At 42.9% G+C, this 14,507-nt stretch overlaps 1 protein-coding gene across 1 annotated transcript in view; it reads right to left on the reverse strand.

The window, feature by feature from the left end:
• SYDE2 (synapse defective Rho GTPase homolog 2) overlaps positions 1-14,507 on the reverse strand; it is a 38,159-nt gene that overhangs the window by 11,009 nt on the left and 12,643 nt on the right. Inside the window, exons 2-4 of the mRNA XM_075182016.1 lie at positions 11,890-12,534; positions 6,180-7,276; positions 3,433-3,559 (exon numbers count right to left, since the gene is read on the reverse strand). Coding sequence (XP_075038117.1) covers positions 3,433-3,559; positions 6,180-7,276; positions 11,890-12,534 — 1,869 coding nt within the window. The remainder of the gene's footprint in view (positions 1-3,432; positions 3,560-6,179; positions 7,277-11,889; positions 12,535-14,507) is intronic.

Raw genomic sequence — 14,507 nt, forward strand, 5'->3', positions numbered from 1 at the left:
CAGGAAGGAACATTGCTGACAAAACTGGGACAGACAAGAAGTGGTAATTACTGGTTATACCGGTTAAGCACGGGCCGAGCCTATCATCTCTGCCAAAGTGTCGAGTCATGTATGTTGCCGAAATCCAGAACCGTAGGCTGAGCCACCATATCGCCTTCCAGATTCGTTGGAGCCCATTAAAGCAATTGGAAGATGATCACTATTCCCGGTAATGATCCAATCAGATTATTGTTAGGGATCAGCTTGTTTTACAACAGCCGAATAACCAAATCTGTGACCAGATTTGTCACCCAACAAAGCATTTCTGGGTTGAACAATGACCACACACAAGCAGCCATGAATAATCCTTCGTCCTGGTCTTCCAACACCTAGTCCAATCAGATTGAATTTTGATAGGGTGCAGACAAAGGTGGTGGAATACTTGGTCACCTTGATAAATTCATATCTATTGGGCTCTTGCTGCTGAAGAGAGACTACACCTCATTCAGCGTACGCATCAGTGGATTTACTGCCTACAGTGCTCACGTGCTATTTAATAGGCATAGTCCACCGCCTTAACTGTACAGCACTGATATCACAAACATGGGACCGTGGGAGGCAGCCTATATACCCGCTCCTCCTGTATTCTTTGGGATTATTCTGTAAATAGTGAAAGGGCAGATGCCGTCATACACTAATCAGACATTGTGTCCAACAACTATTCAATATTGTACAAAAATGACCCTTACACTGGATTTTAAATATTTACTGTATTAGTCCGTAATACAAGGCTGCACTGCAGCGTTGAAATGCTTTAATCAATAGTCAAACATTTTAGTCTTTGTTTTTTTAAAATATAACTATGGCCATTGGGTGGCGCTGTTTTATTGAGACGTTTCATAATGGCAGATTTAACTTGTATTAATAAACAAACCTTTGCAGAAATAAATCTCCATATGTTATAGGGAACATTTACAGATCAATTAAAGTCAAACAAAAACCTACTTCTAATTAAGATATAATGTATCGCCAACTGACTTTACAATGCAATAAATGAAAGTGCAAATGGTCCTACAGTCATAACAATCCCCAGAACAGCAGCAATTTCTGGGCAACAGAAAAGGCTGAATTTGTGGTAGGCATGCAGGGAATGCACAGTATTGGAGCCAAATTAAACAATAATTACTTTCCTAGATGAACAATACAAAGTGTCATTCTTTCATTTCTCAATTCCTCTTCTAGTGACTTTTACCTCGTTAATCCCTTGACAAAGAAATATTGTAGGAATTGGGGGATGCCCTTTGCCCTCTGCTAATCCTCCTGCAAGCTAGCTGCTAAATTAGCTCTGTTCCAGGTCCCGGGTTATTTTTTCTAGATTTAAGCTTGTCGGACCCTCGCTGCCAGGCCGCCGCCTTCCCTGCTGCATTCTCTTCCACGCAAAACAGATTTAGACAGCAAGCAAAAAGAGCCATCCACTTCATTAATTCCTCATTTTTCAGAGTCAGTGAACTGTTAAGTGTATGACATGCTTTACTTGGAATCAAATTCACATGGATGAAGACAGACATGATGAAACGGCACAACTATGAGCCCCCCGCCGTAACCAGCAGATGGTCTAATCATCTACGCACACACAGCAAACACACACACACACCTCCGGCAAGAAAGAAATACAAACAGATTTGTACACTTGATGCGTAAACTTGGAGTAACCCCCTGAAAGAGATGTTGTCGCTCGACCCCGCCATGCACGTGGCACTCTGCCAGGAAATGATCCGTCCTGAATAATTTAGATAACTTGGGGCATGGTAAGCCCGGTCAGCAGATGACCTGTTGGCCTGTACATAGTTATCTGCTGAGTACAATGACGGCCCCTGTGACCAGGCCATCAGCTGGGGCTGTACAAAGTGGCAGCAAAATTTACATGACATTAATAAAATGCCCATGTGTAGAGATTTTATGCCTGTACAGAGGAAATTAAATTAAAGAAAATGTGCACATAAGCACCCACTCTGGGGAATGCAGAACTAGTGCGATATCACACAAGCACCACAAAGATGTCAACATAATATACACATTTTGCCATGGACGGAAATCTCACGTGGGGCTGAGGGTGCCGCGGCAATCTGACGGGGGGCTGGGGGTGCCGCACAAGGGGTGGTAAGTGAGTCAGGGGACTACTACTTAGTATTTATTTTGGCTTATGGGTGCCTTGAAACAATTATGGGGACCCTAAGGGTGCCACAAGCTGAGAGAGAGTGGGGTTCAATTGGAATTAGTCACTTATCCCTAAAATGTTTCATTTCAGAACAAATCTAGATCCCAAAGAATGTGTTATATCTGGATAAATCCCAGATCTGAGGGGAACAAACGTGACGATACTCAGTCTACATAATGAAATGGTTTAAAAAATTATCTTTAGAACCCAACACAGGCCCCTAGATGCACGGAAACATTGATAGGGTAGCTTAGAATAGTCTAGGCATAATAAAACCTATATAGATTATGTTGAAATGAAAGAAGTGGTCTTGTTAAATTCAAAGCCCCCACTCTTAAAGACCCCAGGAACATTAATATAGTTTCTTTTTTGATCTTATTTGGATCTACGTATCCGACGGTCACAACTCCCTTCCAGCCTGCACGGTAACAGATATCACAGGTCTGCAGGCCCACGTGCAGATCTACGGCCTCTGTAATACACTAATGTGCAGTAATTAATAGCTCTCTATACTGAAGCCTAACATATGTTTTCCCAGAGTATAAAAGTAGTGTTATCCAGGACCCGTCTCCCCTTCATGACAGTTTCCAGGGGTTCCCCCTCTTTTCTACTAGGGGAGAAAGGGATGGTCTTGGCCTATGTAAGGGGTGGACAGCATCCTAGCAAAACTGTAATAATCAAGAGCCCTATTGCTCTGCTTTTGTTTTATATATTACACAAGTCATTAATGCACAGAAAGTCACTCAATGTATAAGTAACAGGTGCTCAAAACTGAGGGTTATAAAGTGACACAAACTCCCCAAGCACAGTGCTCGGCAGGAGAGATTTAATGAAGTATTTCTCGGTGAGCTGTGTGATTTGGACCCTTTAGTACATCGTCCTCAGTTTCTATCTAGTTAGCACGGCTGCCTCCCTGCGCTGGGGCCTTGGGTTCAATTCCGAACAAGGTGCCATCCATGTGGAGTTTGTATGTTCTCCCCTTGTCAGTACAAAGACACCTGTGCAGATCCTGGTATGTGAGCTCCTGTGGAGAGGAAGATCCACTAGCGTACAGTCCATGAATATAGCTCTTAATATAGCTGCGGAATATGTTGGTGCTATATAATAACTAATACTATTAAAGATCCTTCTCTGGGTTACATGAAACCGGTCACAAGACGTTTTAGAACTATGGGCAACATGACCACACTTCTCTGCACGGCCGCTCATCAAGCCTCACCGTTACGTTTCATTACCTGTTATAACATTGATGTCTGGGTATTCACTCTCGCACAGTCTGACCGCTTTACTGTCCCTCTCAAACGCCTCCCGCAATTCTTTCTTCACAGCCGCAGAGCCGCACAGTCTGTACAGCCCCACCACCTGCAGCACAAAATAACAAACAGGAATGTACATTACACTGTTACAAACTAAGGCTACATACAGTCTGAAGTTAGAAATGCATATTAAATGCAGAATTGTAATACACCTAGTAGGGTTGTACCAAATGTGGTAGTACACATTTGCGTTCTACATGCACTTAGCTGGCACTGCAGTGCGTTTTCTTCATTACATAGATCACTGTAGTTTAAAAATGACATTAACCTCAGTGGGAGCGCGTCGTAACCGGAATGAGATGCTACTAAGAACCATTCTCACATGATGTGGCACAGATGCAAGCTAAAAACAAAGATTGATTGGGCAGCACAGTGGCTCAGTGATTAGCACTTCTGCTTTACAGCACTGGGGTCATGAGTTCAATTCCCGATCATGGCCTTATGTGTGTGGAGTTTGTATGTTCTCCCCGTGTTTGCGTGAGTTTCCTCCAGGTGCTCCAGTTTCCTCCCACACTCCAAAAATATACTGGTAGGTTAATTGGCCCTAGTGTGTGTGTGTGTGTGTGTGTGTGTGTGTGTGTGTGTGTGTGTGTGTGTGTGTGTGTGTGTGTGTGTGTGTGTGTGTGTGTGTATATGTTAGGAAATTTAGACTGTAAGCCCCAATGGGGCAGGGACTGATGTGAGTGAGTTCTCTGTACAGCGCTGCGGAATTAGTGGCGCTATATAAATAAATGGTGATGATGATGATGAATGCATCTAAATGCATATTAAACCCAGAGCATTATGTACAGTAACATGAATTGAAAAGACACATTGCAAATGCCGATGTGTGATTCTTAGCCTTCTTCACATCAGATGAACTATCCATACATTGAATTACTATCTTTTAACAGCACTAACAAGAAGATTACATATTACTGTGAAGTGTTATATACATTGACCGTACAAATATAAACACAAAATACACAAACACTAGATGATATTTTGAGTCTGGTTCATACGCCAGCTTCAGGTCACCGGCTAGTTGTGCACTCTGGACATGATACGAGGACTGTGGCTTCCGCTATAGGACAGACTGGGACCAGGTGATAACTCCGAGAACACAACTCATCACACGGTAATCTGTCACCAGGAACAAATGCTCTTACACCAGGTGCAGAGATACTACAAGCCACCTGCTCTACAACATAAATATATATATATAAAATAAAAAATCTCTGTGGTTCATAACACAGAACTGTGCATGACATGTAGAATGTAAGCTTAATGAATATGGCAACTAGCATAACTAGAAAATAAATCCCAGAACTATATTTTGCAGTACACTAAGTAGACCGATATCCCTATAAAATTACACATCTCTAAATAAATAATAATCATAATCTACACGGGATTCTAATTTATGGATAAATGCCTCTAAAGACAAATTCTCTTTCTGGTAAAGTCAGGACACATGGGCAAGCTGCATAATAAAATGTGATTTTAAAAGGGCACGCATTAATTGAGAATATATTTGCAAAGATCCCCCCCCCCCCTCCCACATGACCATTTCGAAATAGCCAATACCTAGACATTCACAAATTGCTAGGATACACAAGGACACTATCCAGCTAAGAAAACAACACAAGTGTTTAAACAGACTTTGAACCTTAAACGGCTGTGTCTGAGGACGGTCACCCAGTAACCAAGCACCCCGGGGGGATGATATCTGCAAACATTTGTGTACAAGGACAGCTTTGCCTGCTCTGGAACACCTGGCAGGTGTTAAATCAGAAGCCATCAATATTCCCCTGTGTAAACACTTGTGTGTGAGATGATCACGGGAAGGCAGACCAAGGTATGGGATCATTAATGAAAAGATTGTCATGACAATTTTATTGCAGTTCTCAGATGAGTCTATGGCCAAATACTGACAGATGAGGAGAGATCTGCAGATAGGCTGCGTGCTAATGACTATTGCTCCAGTTCACAAGATGCTGTGTGTACATTTTAACAAACGGACAACTGGGTAAACCATGTAATTGTGAAACAACAGTTGTACAATGTCCTTAGTACACTAAGGATTCTTTTCTCTGCCCATCTTTAATATACAACCCATGGCATAAGATTGGAGCCACCATCCCTACAATGAACAGCATTGATTGGTTTAATAAAGTACATATAACTCACGGCAGACAATAAAACAAGATAACAGATAATTAACCAGAAGATACGGTCGAGAAGGAACAGCCCAGATAATACTGCCGCACATATTATAGTGACAGGGTCATTTAGAGAATACGATAGTCACTAATCATATATTTACCAATCAGTGAGTGAATTTTTTAGTTTAAACTACTAGAATGCCTGCTGGATCTTTCTCCTTTGTCGATTTCCAGACATTTGAGACACAAGGTTTTTTTTTTCTCTGCCAATGGCTAGTACGGTATGGATGGAAAAGATCTATTCATGGTCAGGTCAACTCTAGAAGACATCTTAGAAATAAATACGGCATGTACTGCCCCCTATGCACTCGTTATTTTTTTAAATTAACAGATATAATGTCTCTAAGAGCACAAACAAATCTGTGTCATTTCACAAGTTGCTACACAATTTTCTTTGCTATTTGTTTGTGATATTAAAACCCCACAAGTCATTTAACGGAGACAATGAACGGAAGACCGTACCTGGCAGCCCCTCTTTTCAATCTCCACAATACATTTTTCCATGAGAAGTGGAACCATTAATCCTGCATTTTCTTTCTCAACAACCTGCCGCGCATCGACCCCAAATATCACCGGCTCGCGGTCCACTCCCAGGCGGTCGGAGGAGTTCTCCCACTGCTCCATGAGACTCAGCTTTGCATAGATCAAACCGCGAGGCTCCAATTTAACAGCCAACTGATGGGCTTTTGTGACCCTAAAAAGTGCAGGCAGAATAACTGTCCCGTGGCAGCAAACTCGGTTTTTCTTGTGGGTTGGATCCCAACGAAACACAACGAGTTTCAAGTGCTGGGCATTTTCGAGTTCGATGTTAAACGTGTGATCCATGCCTAGAAAGGAAGTCCTACAGGTCAGCAGGGCAGTTCTGGCTTTATTCACAGAATCGACCTGTATAGCACAAAACACATCCTTTGAGTCTATTTTAGGTGGTTTTAAATCCTCCGCCCCATAAAAATGGACACTCATTAGTCCTGAAACATACTGAAAACACTTGGGTTGATCGGAAAAGCTGTAGTGTCGAAACGCGTCGATATCCAAGTCCGACTTTGCGTTGTTACTTGAAAGGGACTCTTTTCCCTTTGTAGACCTACTCTCCGCCCCATGTTTACCAGACTTGGCTATAAGTTCGGGGGAGTCTCCATCACTGAGGTAACCCCCCTTACTTGAGGATTTGGAAGTGCCTGAACTTTTCTTCTTGTAGCTAGAAGACACGCTGCTATCGAGGTGGTAGCGGCTGATTACATTTCTACTGGCGGCGGCTGCCTGTCCGGCAGGGGATAGCGGCGCTGCATGGCTTACATCCTGGCAGTTTCGTTTAGAGGTGGAAGACGACTGTTCAGAGCTCGCGTGGTTTGACGTCCCTTTGACACTCAGCTTTCTGCTGAGCTCTGGCAACTTTTTCATTTTCATAGACAGTTTCCGGACTGTCCTTGGGGATTTAATTTTATCTGGGAGAGACCAATTAATGCTGCCTCCTTTTTTCAATGGGTTGGGACTGCAAGGAGGGGAAAAGTCAGTTGGGGCAGCTAAATTAGCCTTCGAAACACTGTGAACGCCCGGACCTGGAAAAGAACACAAGTAAATTAGAGTTTTCCTTCTCAAGCACCGAACACATTAATTCAGAACATTTATGGTTCTAGCATTAAATGGGCTCTGAATCAATTTTTCTTGCCATTTTCCTCAATATTTGTCTAATCTAAAAATTAAGGAATAAACGTATAAAATATTTTTGCTATAAGACTTTACCTAGTGTCTGTCACGGTTCTGCTCAATCTGCTTGCAGAGTTTACCGCTGAGTAGAGTTCCATTATTTGCCTTCCTTCCACGTTGAGGTTAATTTTCCATTAAATTATTTTACGGATTACAAATTATGTTATCGAAATATTAAGTTATGTTGGAGCTGTTACAACGTTAATCACACAGTTGCAACATTTAAAAGTGCACAGTCCAATCCTTTAGAATGTTAAACGGCAAATACTGGACAAGTTAAAGCAGTGTGTGTGTTTTCTTATCCTACAACAACACTGCTATATTATTCTGCTACACAGACAAATGGTATCTCTCCCTGCTGTCCACTGGCAGAGCACATATCTCTGGCCATGCTGCAAGCACTATATATTATACATTTCAGGGATTAGATTGAGCAAGACACACAAATCTTTCACTACCACCTTTAACTGATAACAGCTTCTGCAGACACAGAGAAATGTATGGGACAGACAGAACAACCTCACAAATCACCCGGCTTATCACAGCTGTCAGTGCAGAGACTAGCTGCATTCTCAGGGTGCCCATACCTAGATCTTGTGAGTCTGAGATACAACTAGGCAGCTTTAGACCGAACTGGCAGCAAACGGAGCACTTGTGGGCACAGACTGACTGCCGGGCACAGACAGCAATGCCCGTCGGATGATGACGACTACATTGTGTATAAAATATACTATAATGTAAGATAAAGAGAGGCACAATGTGATGAGCAGACATCTGAGACATTATACTGAAATATTACAAATAAAGCAAAGGAAGAGAGAGGGATGTATTGTGTTTCTGTAACACGCTGGGGCAGAGAAGCAACCGGCTCATTGCAGCTCCAGCACTTACTAAAAGCCGGACAGAACCAGTGGGTCACATGGACAAAGTCAGCACTGGAGTTTGACATTGACTTAGACAGTGACCCTGGGCAGGGGTGTGAATGGAGCATTGGGGTGTGTGTGTGTGTGTGTGTGTGTGTGTGTGTGTGTGTGTGTGTGTGTGTGTGTGTGTGTGTGTGTGTGTGTGTGTGTGTGTGTGTGTGTGTGTGTCTGCGATACTCTGATAAAGTAATGTGCAAAACAGCCCAATAAATAAAAAAAAAAAAAAATGATATATATATATATATATATATATATATATATATATTTGATATGGAAAAAGATTTAAGAGCGACCTGGAATGGATTCTGACAAAAGAAAAGCTGCTTATTACAAAGACATAAATATGGATACAGTGTCAACATATACCGAGGTGGATCTAAGATACTGTACAAGAGGATTATTAGGAGAAACTAAGAGTGAGATAATACAGAAAGGTGCACAACATAGATTGAGCATTTCTAGTAAACAAACAAGATTTAAATGAATTCTTGGAGATGGCTGAATGCTCACATAACCTCTATTTATGGAGGGAGGGCTCTCACGTCACAGACGGACTATTTAGCAGCGAGGACAAAGCTCCTTCTCATACAGCACAACTACAGAAAACCAGATATCAGGCGCTCTAATAAGCCAAGCCCAGTCTTAACCTATACTGGGGCCTTTCCAGATTTTATTAGAAAACAGACGACAGGAAGGAAAGAGTTTTTACTTCTTCTAGGATGAATGAACCATCTTTACGCCTATTATAGTGTTTCCCTATATAAGTACACATTATGTATACACATATAGCGAATAGATCACAGACCTGTGAATTATCAGCGTCGTCTGCTCTCCTCCGCTCCCCAACTTACGGACAGCGGCCCACTCATATTATCGCCTCACCAAAGTATATTTGTATCCTCTGGCTCCTAAACCTCTCTGATCCCCACCCCAACAATGTCACATCGGACCAGCAGTCACTCTCTGCGCTGATAGAACATTCAGATCTTTCATTGCGCCAGTACAATACATAGGGAAAGCGTACACCAAGTGACTCACACACCGTACAGCGCACACCAAGTGACTCGCACACCGTACAGCGTACACCAAGTGACTCGCACACCGTACAGCGCACACCAAGTGACTCGCACACCGTACAGCGTACACCAAGTGACTCGCACACCGTACAGCGCACACCAAGTGGCTCACACACCGTACAGCGCACACCAAGTGGCTCACACACCGTACAGCGCACACCAAGTGACTCACACACCGTACAGCGCACACCAAGTGACTCACACACCGTACAGCGCACACCAAGTGACTCACACACCGTACAGCGCACACCAAGTGACTCACACACCGTACAGCGCACACCAAGTGACTCACACACCGTACAGCGCACACCAAGTGACTCACACACCGTACAGCGCACACCAAGTGACTCACACACCGTACAGCGCACACCAAGTGACTCACACACCGTACAGCGCACACCAAGTGACTCACACACCGTACAGCGCACACCAAGTGACTCACACACCGTACAGCGTACACCAAGTGACTCACACACCGTACAGCGCACACCAAGTGACTCACACACCGTACAGCGCACACCAAGTGACTCACACACCGCACAGCGTACACCAAGTGACTCACACACCGCACAGCGTACACCAAGTGACTCACACACCGCACAGCGTACACCAAGTGACTCACACACCGTACAGCGCACACCAAGTGACTCACACACCGTACAGCGCACACCAAGTGACTCACACACCGTACAGCGCACACCAAGTGACTCACACACCGCACAGCGTACACCAAGTGACTCACACACCGTACAGCGCACACCAAGTGACTCACACACCGTACAGCGCACACCAAGTGACTCACACACCGTACAGCGTACACCAAATGACTCGCACACCGTACAGCGTACACCAAGTGACACACACCGTACAGCGTACACCAAGTGACTCACACACCGTACAGCGCACACCAAGTGACTCACACACCGTACAGCGTACACCAAATGACTCGCACACCGTACACCAAGTGACTCACACACCGTACAGCACACACCAAGTGACTCACACGCCGTACAGCGTACACCAAGTGACTCGCACACCGTACAGCGTACACCAAGTGACTCGCACACCGTACAGCGTACACCAAGTGACTCGCACACCGTACAGCGCACACCAAGTGACTCGCACACCGTACAGTAAACTAAAACCAGCTCAGATTGGTCCGAGCAGCCTGTGTATAAAGCCTCTGTTTTACGTGCAGAAAATCTCCAGTGTTTTCATCGCTGAAAGAAACACATTAGCAAATAGATGCAGATTGTGTGTCAGGAATATGTTTAGGCAACAGAGATGACATTTCACAGCCACATAAGCAAATGCTCTGTGTTAGAATCGTATCAAGAAAGTAAATTTGTTTTACTAGACTACAAAACCGTCCAAAGAAAAATAATTAAAATGACTATAGAGAACACAGTGGCCCCTTCCCCGGCTCATTAATCCCCAGAAGTGGTGGGTGTACCAACATGGCTCCTTTCTGTTGTAGTTTTCTGCTACAATTTGCCGTGCATGGACTGGAACAGTGATAAATATATACCATGTTGTACAATCTCTACTTGTACTTTCTGTATTATGAAGCTGGCCACATTCTGCAGTCAGATGGTTTCTCTGATCACTCAACATCTCCACCTGTCAGCAATTTGCAGACATTCAGGCCAAACCACTGGAATGCAATGCAAATTATCCACATGTTTCCTTCGAGCAAGTCGGAAGATGGACCTCATACCCGTGCCTCTGGGACTGACTCACCAAACACAATCCTATTGGATTCTGATTTACAATTCTGCAACATTTAAGGCCAGCAGTGAGCACCTAATGTTCTCAGGAGCAACAACAGTGATTAACAGGACAGACATCTGACAAACCTGCGTGCAACTAAACATACCCATGTAACCAGACATCCTAAGTGGACTCACAAAATCTATATCTAACTATATTCAATAACAAAAAGGTGTAACAGCAGCTAATAACAATTACCATATGTATAAGACAAAAGTAGGCTCTAGAATTTGCACATAAACCACAATACGCAAGGCTCGGTCATCAGCAGCTCCAACATCAACAGCCTGAAGAAAATCTAGAGCAACTCTACATTAAGATAGGTCCGTGGCAGAATCTGGTGGCCAGTATAATCCCAGCAATCCACCACATTCCATTCGGCAGCTGGACCACTGTTCACCCAATGGAATCACAAATGACATCACTGTGCCGGCAAAGCACCGCACGTCAGACTTGGCTCCGAGTCTCAAGACAAACTCACATGAATGTCTGAATAACTGACAAGAAGATAGTCAGCTGCTATATTATATATTTGTTAAACTGCTCTGCTTGCTTGGCACAGGACATGATCATATGAAGAGATGTCCTACATAACCTCCATTTACGAGACAATTTTCCCACATGCAATTAGAGGAAAGTGTTGGAACAAAGTTATATCTACTGACAGTGCAGATGATTGAAAAGCAGACGACTTACCAGGCTCATGGGGTCTGTACACGGTTATGTCCTCTAGAACTGGCCCTACTGAGGTCTTGTAGACAAACGTCTGCTTGCACAGCTGCATGCTATAGTCCGTGCAATCCAAGAAATCTGCAGTGTTCTCACTGGCAGGAGACATCTGAAGAAGGTCACTTGGACCTGGAAGACAATCAGGTTTCCCTGGGGCCTCAAGCCTGTCGTGACCCGGTTCAGAAACCGTCCGAGAAGATGAAGGGTTACGGCAGACATAGGGATCATCGTCTTCAGGGATTGGGTTGTACCAAATCTCTCCTTCATCGTCGGCGTCATTGTCTTCACTGAGGTCTGAGACGCAGGTGGGCGAAGCTAAAGGACTCGCTGGAATCGGGGGGACGGTCTCAGTCTCTTGTGCTTTGCTGAAAACATCTCTGTCTGCACTGGACAGCTGGAGCTCAGATTCTTTCATCCCAACTTGATAACAGGTAGAAGTCTGATAACTGGATTTATTATCATCCGTTACCAGATATTTGTGAGTGCTCTGCTTTAACCAGTTTCGCTTTTTCGACACTGTAATGTGGGTTTTTTGTAGATTATGTTCATTCACCACAGTGACTTTGATGTCCCTCCTGATGATTGACGAGGTATACGCATTTTCAATAAAATCTGTACAATGGGGGGAGAGAAGCAGAGAGAAAAAAGGTCAATATCAACCAATAAATATATAAAATAAATGGTGATGCAAGATATGGGCAGCACGGTGGCTCAGTGGTTAGTACTTCTACCTCACAGCACTGTGGTTATGAGTTTGATTCCCAACCGTGGCCTTATCTGTGTGGAGTTTGTATGTTCACCCCGTCGTGTGTGTGTGTGTGTGTGTGTGTGTGTGTGTGTGTGTGTTAGGGAATTTAGATTAAAGACAAAACACATATATCGCACCAGGAATATCCTCTGCATACCAGGAGATGGCTATTTGTACCAATACGTCTATCAGATATTATTTATTGGAACGCAACAGTCCTAGAAGAGGTGCTCCCACACATAGTAACAGATATTTACAAACACAGAGAACCAGTATGTGTAAGTTAGGGCACTCTAAGGATATAGGTTTTATAAAACACTTTTAAAGTTTATTGGTATACATTAAAATTAATAGTACATTTTTATTAATGTGTAGAGCAGTGAAATATTAAAAAGAGTATATGATAAACTATAACCAGAAATGTCAAAAACTGATAAAACTAGCATATGGCTGCTAGTACGCGCCGTCCTCTCTTTCTATATATGGTTAATGTATAGCGATAGTGTAGAAAGGTATAACGAATTATTTCTTCTTCCTAAAATAATAATATCATAATAGAGATTGAAATGATATATCACAGTAAGGGACCTACTATTGGGCCAAACTGTTACTTAGTAAGGAAGAGTGAGCGTGACAGTGATTTGATTTGTACTGTCAATAACGTTAACAGGGTTATCAATTCACAGTGTCTAATTAGTAAAGGGATTATCCTCTCCACTGTCAATAATTAACCTAACTTGGAGGGTACATCTAGCCTCTTGGATGTTGTGAGATATGGAAAATCCTATTGTTATATAAATAATGTATACCAATAAACTTTAAAAGTGTTTTATAAAACCTATATCCTTAGAGTGCCCTAACTTACACATACTGGTTCTCTGTGTTAGGGAATTTAGATTGTAAGCTCCAATGGGGCAGGGACTGATGTGAATGGGTTCTCTGTACAGCGCTGCGGAATTAGTGGCGCTATATAAATAAATAGATGATGATGATATATTGAATCAAAGAATTGGCAGAACCAATATCCATGGAAATGGGGCCTATGAACTGTCTAGGCACTAATAATGTCAGAGGTACACGGTGGAGACAGCCATCTTGTCTGAACCAATATTTCTAAAAATGCAGATTAATAGACTAGTGATAACGGAGTGCCTTGTGGATTTCACTAGTGATCAGCTGTAGGCAGCCAAAGATATAACACTACAATCTTTACATTGCTCAAATGCCTATGTTCTACAGAGTCCATCTAATGGCCTTGCTGCAGTATATATTCAAAATGATGACATTTACATATACTGTATAAATCAAGCACCTTTTTCTGCTGCAAAACATACTAGACAACGTCTGTAGTCATAATTAAAACCATTCACCTAGTATTGAATCTCCCCTTCAAGTTCCCCCTCCCTTCCCCATATGTTCTTAACTTTACTTTCTGTTTTCTGTGTACCTTAATTGAAAAACCATAATAAAAATGATTGTTGAAAAAAAAAAAAAAAAAAGGCTAAAAAAAAAAAAAGGTTCGCTCAGTCTCTAAAAACTTTCCAGTTCTTAAATGTACTTCAAGTATTTTGCAGCATCAGCAGTAATATTCACTCTTTCCAACCACACAATGATGCCACAAAGCACAAAGTCCTGATTGCCTAGTGCCAAAATCATTGTAACATGAAAACAATTCAGTGGTCAACTCCTATTTGCTGCGTATGACACGACTGAGGGTCAGACACTTTGGAAGTTGTATTCCATTGGGGCTGCAATAAAACTGCTGCAAGTCATCAAATTCTAGGTATTGTAGAAAAGTGGGTCCTACAGGAACGTGAAAGGGTGAGCTCGAGGGTTT

This window comes from Mixophyes fleayi, chromosome 8 (assembly GCF_038048845.1).
Source record: "Mixophyes fleayi isolate aMixFle1 chromosome 8, aMixFle1.hap1, whole genome shotgun sequence".
Lineage (NCBI taxonomy): Eukaryota > Metazoa > Chordata > Amphibia > Anura > Limnodynastidae > Mixophyes > Mixophyes fleayi.